The sequence below is a fragment of the Myiozetetes cayanensis genome, unplaced genomic scaffold, assembly GCF_022539395.1.
Source record: "Myiozetetes cayanensis isolate MyiCay16 unplaced genomic scaffold, myiCay2020 scf5-8, whole genome shotgun sequence".
NCBI lineage: Eukaryota > Metazoa > Chordata > Aves > Passeriformes > Tyrannidae > Myiozetetes > Myiozetetes cayanensis.
The window spans coordinates 112,528,343-112,549,065 of NW_026087742.1; the positions used below are offsets into that span (position 1 = coordinate 112,528,343).

Genomic DNA, 20,723 nt, shown 5'->3' on the forward strand with positions numbered 1-20,723 from the left:
TTCTGCTCTGATGCACTGTCATTCTCCAACCAAAAGAGGATATTGAAAATTTCCAGAGGGACTTTCACTATAGGCTCATCAGGAGACCCTTTGTGTTATCAGCCCTTTGCCTCATACTTTTTTCTCTGCATTGGTTCATTTGCCAGTAACAACTGTAACTTCTTTTGACACTTTCTGTCCTTCTTTACAATTAGGGTATTCAGCTGTTCACTGAAGAGGCAACTGGTAAAAACTATGGACTGACTTGAGCTCGCTGATCCAACTGGTCTAATTAGACAGGAAAAATTTGGTGGTAAAAGCAGCTGCTTCCTCCACAAATTGGAAGTCCATCAAAAGAAATGAGCTATGTCAATGGCCTGAAGACTCATTTATATCATTAGTAAAAGAAACTCACATAAAAACTGTTGGTCATCTCACATCCTTCTAATTAGATGCCTCTATAAACCATATTCCAAAATACATTTTTTTTCCAAAGTCAGGATGACACATTTCCATTTTTTCCTGGCCACCAACTAAACTGACAATGACATTTAAAAAAAAAAAAATGTTGGTTGGATACATTACCAGAAAATTAAATTTGAGGTTTCTTTATTCCCTTACTATATGACTTAATATCAATGGACCACCTATACTCAACATACTTCTGTAAGTCATTTATCTCTGCTGCCTATTAACACACCAGTACACACAGGAGAGAAAAAGGAGACAAAGAGTCCAGGGTATTTACATGGTTTTCCTCACAAATACTGTCACTTTAAATGTAATAGTGAAGAGACACAGATAGAAAAATATCCCAGTCACCTCAAAACACATGTTTTGATCCTAAAAATCACAGGCCCTCTTCACACCCAGCTACTGTCAAGCAACACGGCACCACTAAAATCAATATAGAGCGGCACAGGCTTGTGCTATTTCAGCAGCTGACACAGGCTCAGGGATCAAAAGCAGGGATTCATGACAACCTAGACACGAGGCAGCGTTGCAAGGATTCAAAGACTGGAAGATGGAAACCTTCCACATCGGAATACTGATACAGCAGGAACTCAAAATCTCCATAGGAGATTTTGCTGCAAAAGTCTACAGTGTAAACATTTAATGTGAGCTGTTCCACTGGGTCTGGCTGGGATGGAGTTAATTTTCCGCAGAGTAGCCCCCACGGTGCTGTTTTGGAGCTGTGACAGTATTGATAACACGGTGTGTTTTGGCTTTTGTTGCCTGGGCAGTGCCTGCACAAAGTCAAGGCTTTCTTCTGACAGAGTAGGCTGGGGTGTGCCAAAAGCTGGGAGGGGCTTCAAACTGAAATGGAGTAGAGTTAGATCAGATATTAGGAAGAAATTCATTACTGTGAGGGTGGTGAGGCCCTGGCACAGGTTGCTCAGAGAACTTGTGGCTGCCCCATCCCTGGAAGTGTCCAAGGCCAGGTTGAATGGGGCTCTGAGTAACCTGGGGTAGTGGAAGGTGTCCCTGAGTGAAAGGGGGGTTTGAATGTGATAATCTTTAAGATCCTTTACAACCCAGCTCCTGTTAATCTGTCAAGCCTGTTTCTCGCTGCCACGAAACACCCAGGGAAAAAACGTGGTGTGCCACCCATTAGGTACAACCACTCGTGCAACCCACATTTTTGAAAACACCTGATATACCTTAATTTTAAACCCCATTGTGAGTTGAGCAGCTCCATTACACACAGTGACAAAGCCATTGTGGCCTGCCAGGCCACAGACAGTTCTAGGGGCAGCATGTTCAGTGCCATACGGGTGATGCACAAGTTCAAAGATTTCAAGCAGTTTTTTTCTGAGTGGATGTGACAGAACAAGGGGAAAGTAATGACAGCTGTAGCCTGTGTGCAAATGGAAAAATAAGCACCTCTAATATTGTTAGTTTTCGTTTCAGTGCTACCTAAATGCTTTTGAACATTATGTGCAAGCAATGAATGCACCACCTGTGTCTTTTCTGTCCTTGTGCCAACAGGTGAGATTACCTTATGCTGACAGGGGCTGCAACAGTCTGGGTAACAGCACAAGAAAAGAACATTGCTCTGTTACCGGATCACAATGTTTTCAAAATATTGCTGTATTTTTAAATTTCTGTATGTACATGGTAGAACTGAGTCACCACTCCATTTCTAGTGAAGACCCGAGTGAAACACAACAAACTTTTTTTTTAAGCCCTGCTATCTGCCCTCAACAGAAGAGTTTCTACTTCTGCATTTGTGATATTTGGAAGAGTTCTTGTATATTTACAGCTGATACTACTGTTAGCACAGTAGCCTCCACGTGCCCTGGTCTCATGTTCTTAGTCTATTGACATGAACTATTAAGATCAAGATCTTGGAGCAGGGACAGAATCTGATCTACTCTATTCTTCTCTCCCACACTCTCCATTTGTTTGCTGATAACAAATTGCCCTTACACAATCGAAGGGTTTGCCACACTTCCTAGGGGAATCCAGAGCACTGCTCTCAAGACCCTCATGTGTCAGCAAAGATCACACCAGGACTAGTTTCACACAGAGTGGTATATTCAAAACATAATCAAATTTACAATTCGGCTTTGCCTACAAAAATCCCACCATCTGTTATGTCAGAATAATGCTCGGGGAAACTGCACAAGGCATGCTCTTGCAGAGGGATGTGTGCTGAACCTAAACCAGAAGGTCATTTAGGAACTGACACAGGAACCAACATGAGAGAAGCGGGCGTGGGTCCCAACGTGCATAAAGCCCAAGAATGGGACCTGGTCTAGTGGAAATAGCATGGATGATGTGAAACCAGCAGCCTCTCTCCTCACTGAATTCCAGCACAGCACAGGCAGAACTCTGTCTGTGCCCCAGCAGTCCAGGCACAGCAAGGACAGGGATCACCCAGGGAGCTCGTCCACGTCTCAGTGGTTCTGGTGGGCAGAAGTCTCCAAAGGCAATGCAGGCAAGGAGAACATGCAACTGCCTTTGGGGAGGTTTACATCTGTCACTTTTTCCATCTTGCAAAGCCACAAAGAAAATGGTGTAGGTGGACGGCTGAAGATTGCTCTTCTCAAAGGCTTCCTCCTGAAATGGTGCCTACGCTGTAACACTGACTAAGCTGCTGGGCTTTGCTTCTGATCTCATTAGATAATGATACTGTGATACAAAAGGAGAGGTTAATCTTGACTGTATCCCCAATCTCCTTTCCTTGTGTACAGCTGTAAACACCCTGGAGGCATTTGGAGCCACTTCTTACGTGGTCAGTGTCAGCACTTCCACAGAATGGCTACGAGTGTGGATAATTTAGGGGAGCTGGAGGAGACAGGAGGGACCATCTTCTACTGGGCAACTCACATGAATCACGAGATGTACTAGTGCCAGTGTGGCTAGCAAAAAAAGACAGTGCCAATAAAGTCCTTGTCATCTCTATCCCACTGCCCTCATCCCTGTGAAGAAGAAACCACGGAGCACTCCCGCTCACAGCTCTGAGATGTGTCAGGTGTAAGGGGTACACAGTTTGGATCCTCCCAAGGTTGACAGCATCCTCACCAGCCCTTTCCCTTCCCCACACCAGAGGTGCTCAGAGAAGGCAAATGGAAGGTTGCTAGCCCCCAAGAAAATCTGTTAGAAGAACCACGTTCTTGTTCCTTGCACCATTCTCTTGCTGGCTCTTCCAAATCAAAGTACGTTTCTGTTTGTCTGTGTAAAACCTTGGTATTTTCCTTTTGCACCCCAAGATACACAAATCCTTCGAGTTTTCACCATCAAACCACTGTTCAAACAAACAGAAGTAGCACTTCTTTATCTGGCACATAAGCATACTCTCCTTTACACCCAGCAGGAAAGCAAACTGCAATAATGCTCAGCTATATAAAGAAAGAAATTCAGAAAATTTTGTCAGCAGTTATAAACAGGCAAAATTGCCCAAACAGGTATCAATTGGACCCACCACTGACACACGAGAGCTCCAAGACATTCTTTCCTACAACTTCTAAAGAAAACAAGAACAAAGCACAAACAACCTGATTACGAGAGAAATGACTGAGAATAGAAAATTACTCAACTTATGTAATGTAATAAGTCCTATTGAAAAGCATCCATAAAATGCTGTCTTTTCTTTATACCATTCTTTACACCACTGGCACTAAGGTAGATAAAAAAGCTTCCATTTTACAGTCATTTTTTCTGCTATTTTATCCTGTTATGCTGTTAATCCAGTAGCAGCAGACCTGAACCACTTCTAAGCAACTGATACTCTTATGTTTTTTATTTAAAAGAAATCAGGTTGTTGCTGCTTTCCTATAATTACATCATCTTGTCACTACAAAGGAGGAGGAGGAGAAATATACACCTCTATAAAAATGTTACCTTCAAAGTATTCCTTATAGTGATACACAGCCAGTTTTTGTACATAAATAAACATACCTGAGTGTATGGGTGTCTGTGTGCACATACATCTATATATCTGAAAACAAAGATAACCTGTATGTATATATATCCTCACACACTTTTATTTACAGGTATCTATATGGAGATATTAAATATAATATTGATCATAAATTGGATGTTGCCTGCCAACACATTTCCACCACCATATAAACATTCCTTGCACTCTCTCACTTGTAATGGTGAATATCTGGACAGGAGTTGGAATCCAAGCCAGGACAAGTTTGCTTAGGTTAAAACTGGATGATGAGAGGGAGTGGGGAAAAAAATGGCCTTTGATGTATTACAATGGCAACCTAAAGTCTATTTGGCCCAAAGAGCATATTGGTGGTATTCAACACTGACATTTAAAATGAACTGCATTGGCTTCTGTATATTTTAGAATGCAGTTTTAGCAGTAAAACATACACATAAGTGAAAAAGTGTCTTCTGGTATTAGGCCATACTCTTCCTTCTGCAAGATTTATTCATTTCAGATAATTTATATCAGGAATGAGTTTGGTTCAGAATGTTCTATCATAAGACAACAGTCCTGGCAGAATGCTGGTACCTGATCCTTGGGTAAACTCCATCCAATATGCCATTGCAGTGATTTCAAGGTTCACTTGGCCCTGTACTTTTAAAGCAGTATAGTACGACTGCCTGAGATGAATTGTAGGTTGGCTTTGAAGTTATTTTTGTTTACTGCAGAATGTGTGTCACCTTTTGTCCCAATTCACTTTGCTTGGGGAGCTTATTTTTACTGCCTGTCAATAAGAATCAAATGCTGAGTGCTAAGATGTCATCTCCATGCCCTATATGGGACAGGCTGCTTTATTTTTATTTGTTTGGTTGGTTTTATAATGCACACATGGTATATTTGGAATATATGGGATTCAGGAGACTGGTGCTAATGCTTCTCTTTGGAGACTAAAGAGTAAATGTTTTAAGCATCATTTTGTATATTCTTAAGTTTCATCTTTCTTTTGGTGTCCCCAGGTGTCAAACTACCACTGGACAAGACATAACCATTCTCTATGAACGCTAAGCCTTACAGTAATCCCAGGGTTCTTGGGCTTGTGACTACTTCATGTAATGCATTTCTCCTTGAGGTTTACATCACCTTTCTCCCAGACAAGAAATCAAACAGTCAACCTCCTTCAGGAATGTCTGTCAAGCTCCTCTGACTGTTTTTGATCCAGCAGCTCACACACATTGTCACAACTCAGCCTTTAAGACAGCAGAACCTGATTTATTATAATCACAAGTGGCAGCAACTCGATTCCCTATTTGCAGTTACTCACAACTTCCCTCAAACTTTCACATATGAGGGTAAAAAATGTGCCAATGTGAGTTCCACTTTTATTATGATTTACAACAGAGGGAAACTTTCTATGTGCTTAAAAAAGGACTGCTCAGCCATATTTTTTCATTTGTTTTTAAAAAACAAGCTTAAAAAAAATTCCTATCAGCCAAGAAGGTCTAAAATGGTCTTTGTTCAGTTATGAGATAAAAGGACCAACCCCACCAAATTACCCAGTGAAAACACAGCCCCCTGAATCAGCCACTCTGAAGATGCTCCAAGGAAAAGGACTGAACTGCTGTTCCTGGAGGAAAGCCCACCAAGATGTGTCTACAGGGAAACTCCCTCCCTGGAATGCACCTCAAGAGAGGGGGTGATGGCCTGGTGGGAAATAGGACTTACCATGCCATGCAGGGGGAACAGAAGTTTGGGATGGTATAAAACCAGCCATGGGGTGGCTGTGGGAATTATGGAGAGTGAGAAATATCTATCACAGGATATCTAGGGGAACTGCCAAAGGCAGGGGAAGGGATGAATCAAGGACTGAGGAGGAACAAGCCTGAGAAAAGAGATGGAAATGGGGATTAAAGGGACCAGAGGCTGGTATTCCAAAAAGGTCTGGTTTTCCAAAAAGGTCTCCCATTGGTCATCTGCACACTTCATACTTATGTACTGTCAATTTGTTCCTCTGGGACAAATTCTCCTTTGAGTAATTCTTCAAGACTCAGGGTCAAAATGAAAACCCAGGGGAGTAACTCCTCATGGCCAGCTGTGCACAGATGTGTCCCTCTGCACTGTCCTTGTCTTTCTGAGTCCTACATTTCTCTTCTGGCAGCATATGACCTTCACCTCTCTGAGTGGAGACAGAAGAGAAACTCAGTTCCAGCCAGCTACCCAAAGACTTCAGCTCCATGAACCTTATTTTAGATAATCAGGCCTTGATATTCATGTGCAATAATCTGACAGAAGCTGGCGGCTTTTTGACCCAGAAAAAATAACTCCCTTCCTCTAATAGCAAATTTAGCTTCAATCCCCTTTCTTTTAATTGTGTACTCATTTACCAATTCCAGCCCTGTCATGCTGGTGTTATTAGAGTGCTTAATTTCCAAAGCACTTAAGGTAATAACTGGATCATGACAAAAAAAGAATTATACTAGCCATGCTCTGTTGGTGCAGCCTCATCCCCTTGACTGCTTCCACAAGCACGAAACAGATGCAACAGGATGGAATTTAACTCCATTGCTTAGCAAGGGCAATAAAACCTTCCGATTTTTTTTTTTTTTTAAATTTATATTTACCAGTTGCATCACTTCACTTGAAACTACCTTCTTCTCCTGTCTGGCATAAAAGCCTACCATCTAAAGATCAGCAAGAGACAGAGCACAGGTCCATTCTCATTCACGCAGGAACCTGACCACTGCATTTTCTATCTTCTCCTCTCTCCTGCAGCAGATGTACTGCAATTATAAACAACATTTGTCATTATTCTAAACACACTAGGCAGGAAGAAATATGATTCTTACACAAAAGATGTAGGCTGTAGATACTAGATGAGAAGCAGATGGTAAATTAGCTTGTAAAGCCAAGGTCTCTGCCATTTATTTTTACTTGGAACAGATACATAACAAAAAAAAAAAGGGCAAAGAACAAGAGGTTAACTCCATCTGACTATTATGTAATTCCAGATAGTTCTGCCTGATAAGAACTTGGATGGCCTCAGCCCAATACCCTCTGAAGAGAATTAAGTCTTCAGAGCGCATCTGTTACTTCCCCTGAAATCAGCAAAGTCTAAATGAACTGGAAATGGGAATACAAACCCAACAGTTACAAGAAAGTGAAGTCCAGTCAGGAAATGCAGTTGCACAGGTTCCCGCAGCGTGACTCAAGACAGATTGCAGCATCTCCAGCCACACCATTTCCTAGACGGAATTATTTTGTCCCCGTTCCAGAGGCACTTTCACAAGGACTAGTCCTTCTGTATTTTATGCCACCACTTACATTCTGATCAAATATTCATTCTAAAATCTTCTTTTCTAAGAGACTAAGTGTCCAAAGGCCAAATTAAACTCAAACGTCTGCACTGAAGCACATAATTCACAAGGGAGCCACTTTCAAAGATCTGAATCATCATTAATGAGGTATTTCCACAGGCCTCCTGACAGTTGTAGGAAGTTATTGAGATTCAAACAGCCACTGAAAACTACCAAAACTGCCCTTCTATGTATGTGCTGTTACCTTTTGCCATCATACCTGGGGATGAACAAGTCCAAGGATTGCTTGAAAAGGGAAGTAATTCTTCCATACATAGCGTATTATATGTTCTTTTCGTGAAGTTGGTGAAAAAGTGATTACTTTTAGAAAATTTGGGGACCCTCAGTCTTTCCTTTTGCTAATTAACACAGACTTTGATATCAAGAAGAAGATGCCTTTTAAGGTTTGGTCCTGGGCTTGATGAGGAGGGCTCTGCCAGTCCTTGGCACTCAAGCTGTACTTGCAAATTACCTTCACAGTAGAGAACTCAGTTTTCCACATGGTACAATCTAAGTAAGGGCTGGTGGATTTGGTACCCAGTGGTGTTAACCAAAAATTGCTAACTACTAGGTTCAAAGCTTGCACAGTGGACAGGCAATCTGAACCTCTAACACCTCAGTTTCTTTGCTGTCCCAAAGCTTTTGACAGAGAAAAAAGATGTTGTGCAGAAGCCTCTGATACAAGATCCGGTAATATTAAATTCATGTGATGTCTTTTGGAATGAATACCTAAAAAAGGAGGGGCATTCAGAAAACAAAAGAGTGGGAGTCAGTGGTCAATCAGTGAAGCAAGTTTACCCCTGAGCCTCAGGGAATTACGTGGTGTTCACCCTACTGCTGAATGGTTTGAAAAAGCAGGCAAACAATGAGGTGACAGCACGATCAGCAAAGGTTCAGAGAGCAAAGGAATGATTCTATGAAAGAAAAATCCACTGAGAGCTAGAGATAGAATACACAAAGATATCACACCTAGATGAGGAAACCTCTGAGCTGCAGGCTGTGGGAACCCACAGAAACACTGCCTGCATTTGAACTCTTCCCGACACACTCAGCTCTGCCTGCTGCCAGATAAGAGACACTGGCAAGCTGACCTAAACCCCCAGCTTATTTTTTGTCCAAAACTCAGTCTTAAGTTGGACATGTATCCTTATGACCCTCAGCAGAGGCAAGTCACAGAGGTTCTAGGGGTAAACCATGCATGATGCATCTGGATCTCGCCCCAAGGACATTCGGTTTGAGAATGAACACCCACCCTTCAGTTTGCAATGCTTTAATTTTAAATCCAAATCACTTCATTCCCATGTGCTGAACTACCATGTAGATTTTGCTGGGATTACCTCCTTGCATGTTGTTTTGTGTAAGTTTTGAGGTCTTAATTTTCACAGTAACACTAAACACAGTTTTCTAATAGAGGACAAAGGTAGCCATCAGGTTAATGGGTACAGCTGTGAGTTACAAAGCAGTTGAGTATTCCTAGTGAGGGTCTGCCACATTTTGAGTAGTATCATATTCCCTGTCTTCCCAAAGCCAGCCAGCTTACCTACAGGAACAATGCTACAGGGAAGTGTGAAGCAATTAATTTCTTAGAGAATACAGAGCTGAACTCTGAGACACTAAAACCCCTGAGAACAAAAGATCTGCCCTAGTAAGCTGGTAAGCTTAGACCCCACGGACTTTCCAAAATGGCATGTGAATACACAACAAAATATAAACTTTAATGGCATTTTCACTCGAGTTAGTTTCTATTCTTGGCTGCTTTTGTGATTTCTCTTTCCTTCTAGGGAGGTTGTGGAGAACTGTGATCAACCATGTGATGTCTGAAGGCTTCAGTTGCAAAATGAGTCTTGCTTCATCTTCCTTCAGACTTCTTCAGATTATGGAAACCAAAGTCTGCTTTGAAATGAGAGAAAAGCACACCGAGATTACGGCGCACGCTGTCTCTACCTCCGCAACACCTCGAGCAAGACAAGACTGCCTATGGGCAGAGGACAGCAAAGCATTTCAGCAAATCCCACTCAGCACACAGAAAGTTGCAGTGGAAGGCTGTCAGGGTGAGTTACAGCCAGCCCCCAACACATGGTTACTGTGAGATGGAAACAGCGGACACCACAGCTCAGACTCCCAACAGCTCGCCATCACCACTTCCTGCCATATAAATTCTGAAATGTTTTAATTACTCTCTCTCTCTAAAACTTCCTTCCTCACTCACAAGCTTTCACAACAGGTGGTTAATAAAATTTACTGTATTGAAACACGAACTAGAGTTAAAAACAGTCAGGTCATTGTCATGTTTAGTTATAATAAACAATACAGCAAAGAGAAAGAAGAAAAATAGGTTCTTCTCCCACAAAGACTCAGCGACCAAAAATCAGTGAGTCAAACTCAGACACATTTCCAGGTCAAAAAACCCACAAACAAACAAAAAACCCAAACCCCAACAAAACCAAACCTGCAATAACAACGGGTTCTGCTTGGAGGAAAATAAGCAATGCTGAAGTAAGGTCTTACTCAGCTGGGAAAGAGGAGAAGGACCAGACAAAGGGGCTGACCAAGATTCGTTCCCAATAACCTCTGTTCTATACAGCCCATGCTAAGAAGAGTTATACATCACTTAATAAAACACTGTGAACTATTCCAGTAACAATGACTACTCAGTATATTTTTACCATCTTGAGACTGCTTAAGTGTTAAAAAGAAAAACTGCAAGGATTTTATCAAGGTTGAAACGCGCGCTTAGAAATCCTCTGGTAAAAAAAAATCGCGTTTCGTTTTCATTAATTTCTCCAACATTTTAAGCCACCGAAAAAGAATAGTTGGTTACACACAGTAGCTGGTTGTAGAGATTTTTACTAGGGTTGCAGCCTAAACTTGTTTATTCTTTCCAACATATGGATCTCAATTTGCATACATGCATCTCGCCGAGATGACGAAAACACGGTCTCTCTCAGACTAAGCAGGGAAAAAAAGAAAAGAAAAGAAAAGAAAAGAAATGGTCGAAAACAATACAATCCATCTGTCAGAGGCGGGGGGGGGGGGGGAGAGAAGAAAAAAAAAAAAAAAAAAAAAAAAACAAAAACAAAACACCAAAAAAACCCCAAACCCTGTTTTCGGAAAGTGGGTTTAGCTCTGCATCTTTTCCTCCCTCCCATCTTAGCAACAGAGCCTGGAGCAGCCAAGCAGGCTGGCGCGGGTTACTGCAGTGCATTGCCCGCCAGTAACCGCGCCGGGCTCGCCCGGAGCGGGATGCGGCACCTCTACCGCAGTGCACCTGCCGCGGATGAGGACGGGCTTCTCTCCGGCTCCTCCAGCAAGGATTAGCAAATAATTTAGGGCAAATCCTTCCCCCACTCCCCACCCCAACCCCCCTCTCTGCCTCTCGTTTTCATTTGGGTCTTTGGATAACTCCGGAGCAGGGGTGTGTGAAATCTTTTAAATGAAGTCACAGAAAGGATGCTGATGCTGCTGCTGGGAGGAAAAAAAAATAAAAAATTAATAAAAGCCCCAACTAAATAGAAAGAAACGGGTCTGTCCGAGTGCGTGTACCAGAACTAATTTGTGACACAGCACCGAGGCAAATCAGCGAAACCCAGGCTGTTTAAATCTCTGCTGATGATTTGACAGCGGGTGAAGTTTCCATCTTATGCAGGGAACGGCATTAACATAATATACAGCCCTCCGAGCTGAAATGCAGGGATCTCGCTGTTCTGATGACACTATCTCGGACCGCGATGACCACTTTTCACAGCTCATGAATACCAAACAACCTGCCAAAGACTCACTGTTTCCCCACCGGACAGGACCGAGCCATCCAGGATAAGCCCAGTCCCTCGTTCCTCTCCTTCCACTCCTGCATCTCAAAGCCACGAAACAACCACCTTGACAGAAAAGACAGCACCTCTCCAGCTGACTGTTTCCACAGGGTTTGAGCCATTGGAACAAACCCAAAATAACAAGAAATCGCGCATTTTTCTGCTGACTGTGAATTTCTGTGTTGGTACTAAACCCACTCCACAAAAAGCACCCGGCTGGATTGTGACCGGCTGAAGCTCGTTCCCTCCGAGGTTACTAAAGACCAAATCCTAGCAGAACTTACTCCCGAACGCAGCACAAATGAGTCATTACAGTCCTAAAAATAACAACGGAGAAGTTTCCAACTAAAACGTTGCCTAATTAACCATGAACACTGACAAGTGTGAGAGGGAAAAAAAAAAAAAAAAAAAGAAATCCCTGAGTTGTTGTAGAGTTTTGAAAGCAAATTTATTACTGCTTTCTTCCCGGATGCACTCAAGTTCTATTGGAAGAATATTTCCATCCTGTATTATAGCAAAACCACCTAGCAACAATAGGACAAATGTCCTTTGGTTGGTATATAGAATGTATATATCTTTTTTAAGTAAAGCTGAATGAATTTGACCAAGACAGAAAGCTCCAAAGTACTTTTCCTGCCCTCTTTGTATATGGGACTATACATAATTCATCCCCAAACCACAATACAGATTACTTTATGGTGCTTTTAACAAAAACAGCAGAAACCTGAGGCACTGACTTTTCTATGAAATCCTCCTGCAAACAGTTTTCAGGCAGTCCTAGTATTAAAATCCACACGTCTCTAATTTTTCCATGAACTGGTAAAACCAATCTATGTTTCTGTGGTTTGCATTTCAAACTGCAGTTTAAACAAGCAGCTCAGAAGCCAAGATAAGACCCACTTTCATCCCTCTCTCAAGACTTACATAAATGGCTTTGTTACAAGACAGTAAAACTTCTGGTCACATTTTGTTCTGCAGCTCTGCAGATCTTGCTATTTCCATATTTAAGGAGCCACACCGGCTCTAACATAAGACTCTCATCTTTCTCTTCCCCTCTAAGCCAGCTGGCGCCCTTGTCCTAAAAGAAAGGAGAAGGCATTCTTGGACTAAATAGGTTTACAACAGTTACTCCTGCAGCTTTCTTAAACAGCTCCTGAATCTCAGTGACCCACAGGAAACCCCCAGGACATGCTTGAACATAGGTTGGATTTCAAGGACTGAAACACATTTTCAGTTATGGAAGATCCTCTGGAAGAACCTCACAAGATCTGGATCAAGTCACCTAAAAATCTCTTTCCTTCAAAACTAAAGAAACAGTTTGACTCTCTCTGTTGACTGGTTCCCTAAAAGCTTTATGGGGAAAACGCCAAAGTCACCTGAGACACTGTGAAACTTTTACCTCTGTCAGCTTTTCCAAATTCCCATTTAGGAGTAACAACTCCTACTGAATGGAATGGGTCACCTACAACTGCTTTGATCAAGGACTGACCTGCCACCTTCCTTCCCTGTAAATGTCCCCCAACCACAAGAGGAATTACACCAGGAAGGAATCAGCTCCAGGGTCACACCAATCTTTGCTATGAATTTGATAAAACATCACTGGTAGAGTGGCATTTATCACATAAACCTTAGAATCAAAATGCCCCTCCCTACTCCACAAGAGAGAAAGAGATTTAACAGATAAATTAGGCATTTAAAGGCTGACACGCGAATCAATGAAAAATTCTAAATTGAGGTCTACTTTGGCTTATTTAGCTTCTCTGTTGTTGACAAGCAATGCAAATTCACCTTTCTTTGTGCTTTCAATGAAAAGTAAATGGCATGACATACCATGAGTTTCATTGTTCGGAACAATCAAGCTAAGTACAGAACACAGTGGCAGCACTGCTAATTATTCCTCCTATTGCTAATCTGGAGCCTAACCTTAACATCATTTTGCAATACCATTTTTACTGAAGGGAGTTGCTCTTTAGCTGAATTCCTCGCCAACATGCTGGCAGAAATCGGCTTTGTAAGGAAACTACACTTCTGCCTTTGTGATCCAACATTCTTGAAAGGGTTTAACTAATTCCTTATAGCCATGGGGGACGATGTAGAAATAGTAGATTTTTTTTTTTTCCCAAGCTCCATTTCAGAATAGAAACACCATTAATTCAAAAGGCACATTTTTGAAACAGCTTCCCTTATCACTTCTTACCACAACCAGCACTCAAGAACAATGTGAACTGAGAGACATCTCCCTTTTTTTTTTTTCCTTTTTTTTTATCTTGTCCACACAATTTTACTTCAGTTGCATGTCCTATACTGGACTATCTTGGTGTTTTCTGCTCCTCTTCTCATAAAAAAAGGTGAATTCAAACATTTCACATCACATCACTGAGAGAGACTTTTAGCACGGGGAATCCATGAGGAGTGTAGAACTACAACCTCCACCAGTGTTTGGAGGCCCAATAATGCCCTTCTGTTGAGCAGTGGCAGATTAAAACCCACTGAAAAGTCCCAGTTTCCCACTGGAGGAGAGACCAGTATAAGGCATTCAGAACAGTTTTTTACATGCAGTGCACTCATCTACAAATCCACCAGTTTGAAACAGAGAATATCCCAAATTGCACACACACAAAAAAACTTTACTTGCAGAACCACTAAAACATTTCAACTTGGCTCTACCTGGCCATGGCCTCCAAAGGCAGTACATTATATGGTTTATCTTACTGGCCATGAGAGCACACTTCAGCTCACAGTCACTTGGCATGGACTATAGAGCTCCCAGAGCTATTTTAGGTGCTTGGCAAGCAGAAGAATGCCAAGCCCTGCTGGCAGACACAACCTCACAGCCCCTCTGAGGGTGTCCTTGGTGGTCCCAGGAAAGACACATGGTGAGGAAGAAGGAATATGAACCCCTGCACACAGACAACTAGAAAAGTTTAATCTCCTCTTTCAAATCTAAGTGTAGTGACACAGCCACAGCCGTACCCTAGAGCTAAATACCTCAACAGGTCATTTTCAGCAGCAGGACATTTTGCCAGGACGTGCCATTCAGTTCAAGCCAAGTCAAGGCATGTCAGCAAATGTGAACAAAGAACCCCTCAATCATTTCTGGCCAGTGAGAAAGACATCCAGTTAGAAATCTCAAGCTTTTAAATCTCACACGAGACATCTTGGCCTTGCTCCATTTCGACGATTGAGTTCATTCTGATAAGATAAAACATAATTTTGAATGCACCAAAGTTGCTGCCAAACCAATTGTTCTCCTACGGACAGTATGGCCAGTATGGAGAACAATTTAAATAAATAAAACAAGGCCAGTGTGTGTACATACAGTTCTGATGTTGAAAAACCCATTAAAGCATGAAATCTGCAGATCCTTCAACAAATGAATAATTGTATGCACAGGCCGTCCATGTACAGTAGCACTTTCATGGCAACAGCTCCAGTGTTTTTCATACCACACATTTTTAGACTATTAAAGCCTTGATGTTGTGATAATGACACGATTTCCAGACAGCAGCAATGTACTTTGTGAAACAATTTCAAGTGGAACGTTTAAGCCAGTGGATTTATAGATGCAGAGCCAGTGCAGGTATGAAGTATGGCTCAGGTGAGCAGTCCATTGGCAGGGGCTTATCTCCTAAAAGAACTAAAGCACACAACCATACCAGTTTACACTACCAAGAGAGAATTCCTCAAGGAAGAGCAATTATGCCATTTAGCACACAAAATTCTCCTGAAGATTTGAGTAGTTTCTCTTGGGCATACACTTCTTTTCACTAGCAGGAATTTACCGCACGACCTAGTTTTCCTTTCAGAGATGACCAGTCACACACACACACACACAAAACCCAAAAACTCTCTAGGAAATACACAGCTACACAAAGCAAGTGAAGGTTTGAAAGGAATGGATGCCAAGCCCTGGAGAAACGACAGAGCCAATTTACATCCACCTTTCAGAGATGGAGACTGACCAAAGGCATACAAAGAACAGAGCTGAATATGCCCTTCTTACTCCCAACACTTCTCTTTCTGAAGGTGCCCCCAGTGTCTGTATCATTCTGGCATGCCCTGTGTTGTAGGCTGTGAACTCTTTGCTGTGTATATCAGCAAAGCAGGTAGCAAAAGAGCATCTTTGACTAACCCTCAGGATTCAGTCCTAACAAAAGCCAGTGATTCCATCAGTTAAAAGAAATTATAAGCTTAGAGAGACCCCTCGTAGAACACCAAGAAGCACGGGTGGGCTGGCGTTCCTACAGCTCAAAGCATTTATTTCCAAGCTCAGCATTTTGAGAAAATGTTTTTTATCCTGGTGTCAAATGCCTTCTGAAATTCTGAGATACTCGCTGTTCTGAAAGAGTGCTGAAAAGAAAATAACCATTTCACAAAACAGCCAATTGCAAAGAGTAAAAGTAAAAAGCCTCCTCTTTCCCCCCCACCCCCATCTTTAAACTACTGCATGTTCTACCCACCCTCAACAATAAATTGTAGACATGCAAGATCACAGGACAGATATTTGGCAGCACAGCAATACTATATTTACTTCAGATACTTCAGAATTGGGAGGCAAAAATAAGCAGTTGTACGAACTGCTGCATCTACAGTTTCTTGTAGATGAAGCACCATCTTCCTCACCTTTCTTCCTCCACCACGGCCCTTCTTGGATAGAGTAGGACAGTTCTTTAAACTCAATATTCACAGCCGGTCTGCGGGGTAGGTAGGAGAAACGATGAGCTTCTGTCAGAGCATTGTCCACCTTTTTTAAGTGTCCATTCATGAGCCGAATGTCTTGGGTGTCTGTGCCGTTTGAGACCACTTCGTCCACCGAAACACACACCGACTTGGGCTCGGCCATGGCGCAACCAGAACTGCTGCCGTTCTACGGGGAAGATGGAGAGAGTTCAGAGACTTCTGATTAGGAGCACATTTCAACCCCACCCTGCGTTAGAAGAATTATGATTTGAATAACACAAGAATCCAGCACAGTAATGTGCTGAAAGGTGAAAGAGGAATAAAATAAAACAATCTTTTGTTGGTTCTGCCTGAGCACTGACAGAGGAGGTGAAAGAGCTCTTGCAGCACACAGTTCCTTTAGCACTAGTTTCCCTTTTAGGTCTTGCACCAGATTAATACATTTATAAGTTCAGTTCCCATTGTATTTGGTTTCTCATGCACTCAAAGAATTTGGTTCTAGTTACTCTGATTCCAGGGCTTGTACTGGGACAGAGCCGAAGGGGGAAGGGAGTTGGGTGAACAATTATTTGTGCAGACCTTTCAAAAGACAGGCACCCAAAAGGTCTAAGAGCTCTTGTTCCTCTGTATCAGAATATACTCTGTAAATGAGAAATTGTACAAGTTTTATTTCTGCAAATTTTTTAATGCACTGTCTGATGGATTATTTGCTCCTGCACTGATAGTTCTGGAGACTTTGCAAACTGGAACAGTACAATTTCTTTTCTGGAGGTCTTTTAGGAAAGCACAGAGCTTTCAACCCAAAATCCTTGTGTGCTTTCCTTGCTTGATAGTGATCCCTAATGGAAATCTTATCAGCTATGTAAACATATTAAACCCTGTTCCAGTACTTGCACAGCTGACACTGTAAGGTCAGCTGGGCTCACAGCCATACCTTTGCTGTGCTTTGCCCATCACAGCACTCGGTGCAATGCCACTTGGCATTTTTTGGACTGAACCTCTTTGCCCTCCTCTCTTGACCTCTCATGACAAGGGCCTTTCACCTGCCTATCTCTTCTTTTTTTTCCCTATGCACACAAAATCTGGACTTCGTCCATTGCCTTTACCTTCACAGGTACCTTGCACCAATATCAACAGAATGTGTGTAAGGTCAAAAGTAAAACACTCATGAATTTTCTTCAGCTAAACATAATTTTGAACAGTTCAGAGGCTGTTCACTCTCATCTGTTGTTTGGAGGGTGTCATAAGCAGGGCCCAACATCTGCACAGTAGTCTGCTGGAAAATTCAGTATTTTTAGTGTGGATCTGTATTGGAAAAGACTTCTGTAGCTGGTCAGGATTTCTATGTTGACCCATCTGCCCAACAATCTACATGTCCCCAAAGGCATCTCTTGGAAATCATATGTGCTGCACTACTTGTCAAGGCACTGGTGTTGAACACCCCCAAACAGAGCTGCTCATCCTGCCACTGTTTCCCCCTCTTTGTCCTCCAATGCACCTAAGAAGTCACATTGCCTCCTCTTCACTGCGCCACTTCCATCCTCTCCCTCATGGTTTCTGGTCTTCCCATTTGTGCTGCAAAAGCAGTGCAGCTCTGATCAGTCAGCTTGTCATGAATGCTGATGAAAACATTAAAAACCAAACAGTCCTACATAATCACTGATGGAAAAAAAAAAAAGTAGTCCTGCATAACCACTGTGTAGTTACTGCCTTCACATTCTTCATGCACAAGCCCCAAGTTCTGGATGTAGAAATCAGCTCTGCTTACCACGTTTTCCCAAGAAAGAGATTTTAACTGTGCTCTCAACTTACTCAGAGGTCAGGTATCCAGTAACACTTACTCTCAATTTCTTAAACAGTTGACTGCAATGGTATGCAATTTAAACATAACAAGAGTGAAGTGAAACATCTTAAAACTCAACAATTAAAGCAAGGAAACCTTCCTCTTCCCTAAAAACTAAGAGAAGGCAAGTTAACAATATTCTTCCCTGAATGTTTCCAAGGCTTTCTTTGGCACTCATAAGCTGTTTTGTTTGGAGGAACCACTGAGTGACTTCACACATCAGAGGGAACACCCAAAAACTAACAACTTTCAACGAGCAGGTCACCTTGATTATTCAGGTGACAGTCAGAGCTCCTCCAGCTTAGATCAATTCAAACACAAGCATCCTTTAGACAAGATCCTTGTCCCTGACTATTCAACCATCCAGGACTACGAAGCCAGAGGCTTTCGCTACCGGGACAATAAACAATTTCAGTCACTCGGTGGACAGAAATGCCTGTCCTCGGCAGCCTTTTGGTCACACGCCTGCCTCCTCCAGGGACCACCTGCTACAGGTGAGGGTCCCCCGAGCTCCTGGCGCGGCACCAGTGGCTCCCAGTCTCTTGGAAAGAGATGAGCGACACCCACGGACTTACCCGAGCCCCGCGTAAAGGCACAGACACACCTGAACCCTCCGTACGCCCCAAACACCTGCAGACCGCTGTGACGCTCCAGCCCCGCATCCCGACCCCTGCGCTCCAGGCACACCGAGGGAGCGGCTGCTCCCCGCGACCCCGCTCACCTCTCCGCTGCTTTTACACAGTTTTGGTTATTTCCCATGTAGTTTTTTGTGTGTGTGTGTGTCTCCCGCTCGGGGCCGGGCCGCTCGGGGCGCCCGGCGGGGACGGCAGCGCCCGCCCGGTCCCAGGGGCAGGAGGGTCCCGGGGGCTCCGCCCGCCCCGTCCCCTGCGGGCACCGCGCGTTATGCAAAGGTTACGGTCCCTCCGCAAATCCTCCGGGAAGCCGGCGGGGCGCAGCGGCGCAGGGAGCATGCTCGGCGATAATCCCCCCCCGCCTTAGCTTACAGGCAGAGGTAACCAGCGGTCAAGTCCCGCCGTGCGCCGCCGGCCCCCTCGCACACCCGCATCCCCGCATTCGCAGCATCCCCGCATCCCGCACCGCGCATCCTGCATCCCGCATCCCGCACCGGGACCCACCCGCCGGCCCCGCTTCCCACGCCGGGAGCGTCTCAGGAAGCGTCTCGGGGATCGCCCTGCGGACCCCTCTCTCCATCCCTCCCCCTCAGCCCCGCACCCCTCCTGCCCCTCGGAGGGAAGGAGGGAGGGCAGGGCGCGCCTTACCAGAGCGCTGCCCAGGGAGAAAGCCGCCATCAGACATGCCATGTGTCCCTCTGCCCGCCCGGCTGCCGGCGGAGGAGCCCTCGAGTGCCGCCTCTCCGCCCCGACTGGCTGCGGGAGGCGGGCAGGGATGGGGACGGGGATGGGGATGGGGATGGGGCCGCCTCCGCCCCGGACCGCCCCCGCCGCGGGGATGGGGAGAGCCGGGGAGTCGGGGAACCCCTCCGCTCTGGGGAGGGTGGGCAGCGCGTCCCCATCCAGCGTGTCCCCATCCCGCGGGGGGACGTGGCTCTCCTTCAACCCAAACACGCGGCAGACACTTGTGCAGGGGGCTGGGGACAGAAGGTCGCTCGCCGGGACATGGGAAGCTCATGACAGGCACAGCTCGCCCTCTCCCCGGCTTCCCGATGGGCTCCCGGAGGGGACGGGGATGGCATTCCCTAAGGAAACGGGTTTCGAAGCATCATCCAGTTGTGCCTCGTGTCATCCCTCCCCGGGACGCGGACAGGACTGGTCTTCTGACCCTGGGACTCACACGCCACTGATTTACAAGCGAGCCATTGTGGTTCAGAAATGGAGAGGAAGGAAAGTTGTCACTGAGTTGCAGTCCCTGTTCATTCATTCCTCAAATCAAAGACCTGCGTTTCTGTGGGGTCACACAGTCACAGAATCACAGAATGGATCATGTTGGAAAGGACCACAGTGGGTCATCTGGTCCTACCTCCCTGCTCCAGAAGGGTCATCCCAGAGCACACCACAGAGAATTTTGTCCAGACAGTTCTGGAATATCTCCAGAACTGAGGGAGACTCCACATCCCCTCTGGACAATCTGTTCCAGCACTTGGTCACTGCACAGGAAAGAAGTTCTTCCTCATGTTCAGGTGGAACTTCCCAGGCATCAGTTTCTTGCCTGTTGCCTCCTGTCCTATTGCTTGGAACCACTGAAAAGAGCCTGGTCCATCCTCTGACACCCCCTTCAGACACTTATAAACACCGAGGTCCTGCCATTAGTGCTGTGTTGGTACTGCTGGCTTGAATCTAGACCCGTGACTATGTTTTGATTTAGATTCAGTAGCTGTGCTGCCTGTTGGCAGAAGGCTCTGCCCAACCACTTCACCAAGAATCCAGGTACTGGAAGACCCATCCAACAGTCTGAGCATCCCCATACCTGCTGGGCCTGGTTTTGGTGTGTGCACTAAGACTTTCTCTGAATTCCCCTGGAAGCAGCAGCAAGAGGGAATAAATTACAGCAGGTTGTCCTAGAACTGGATTCAAAACATCTACCAAACGTTACGTACATGAGTTTATAATCTGTGAGGAATCTCCCAGGCAGGGAGCTCGCCATAATGCTCCGTACTCATGTAGCATCGTACAGACACGGCGGTAATCTTCACAAAG

At 44.3% G+C, this 20,723-nt stretch overlaps 1 protein-coding gene across 2 annotated transcripts in view; it reads right to left on the reverse strand.

The window, feature by feature from the left end:
• Positions 1–19,440, reverse strand: part of ABCG1 (ATP binding cassette subfamily G member 1) — a 52,012-nt gene extending 32,572 nt beyond the window's left edge. Inside the window, exons 1-2 of one of the 2 annotated variants that reach the window (XM_050332968.1) lie at positions 19,329–19,440; positions 16,149–16,392 (exon numbers count right to left, since the gene is read on the reverse strand). In XM_050332968.1, coding sequence (XP_050188925.1) covers positions 16,149–16,392; positions 19,329–19,370 — 286 coding nt within the window. In that variant the 5' untranslated portion in view covers positions 19,371–19,440. Of the gene's footprint in view, positions 1–16,148; positions 16,393–18,769; positions 18,994–19,328 lie in introns of those variants that run through there. The other variant, XM_050332969.1, reaches the window with a different exon arrangement.
• Positions 19,441–20,723: the final 1,283 nt, after the last annotated feature.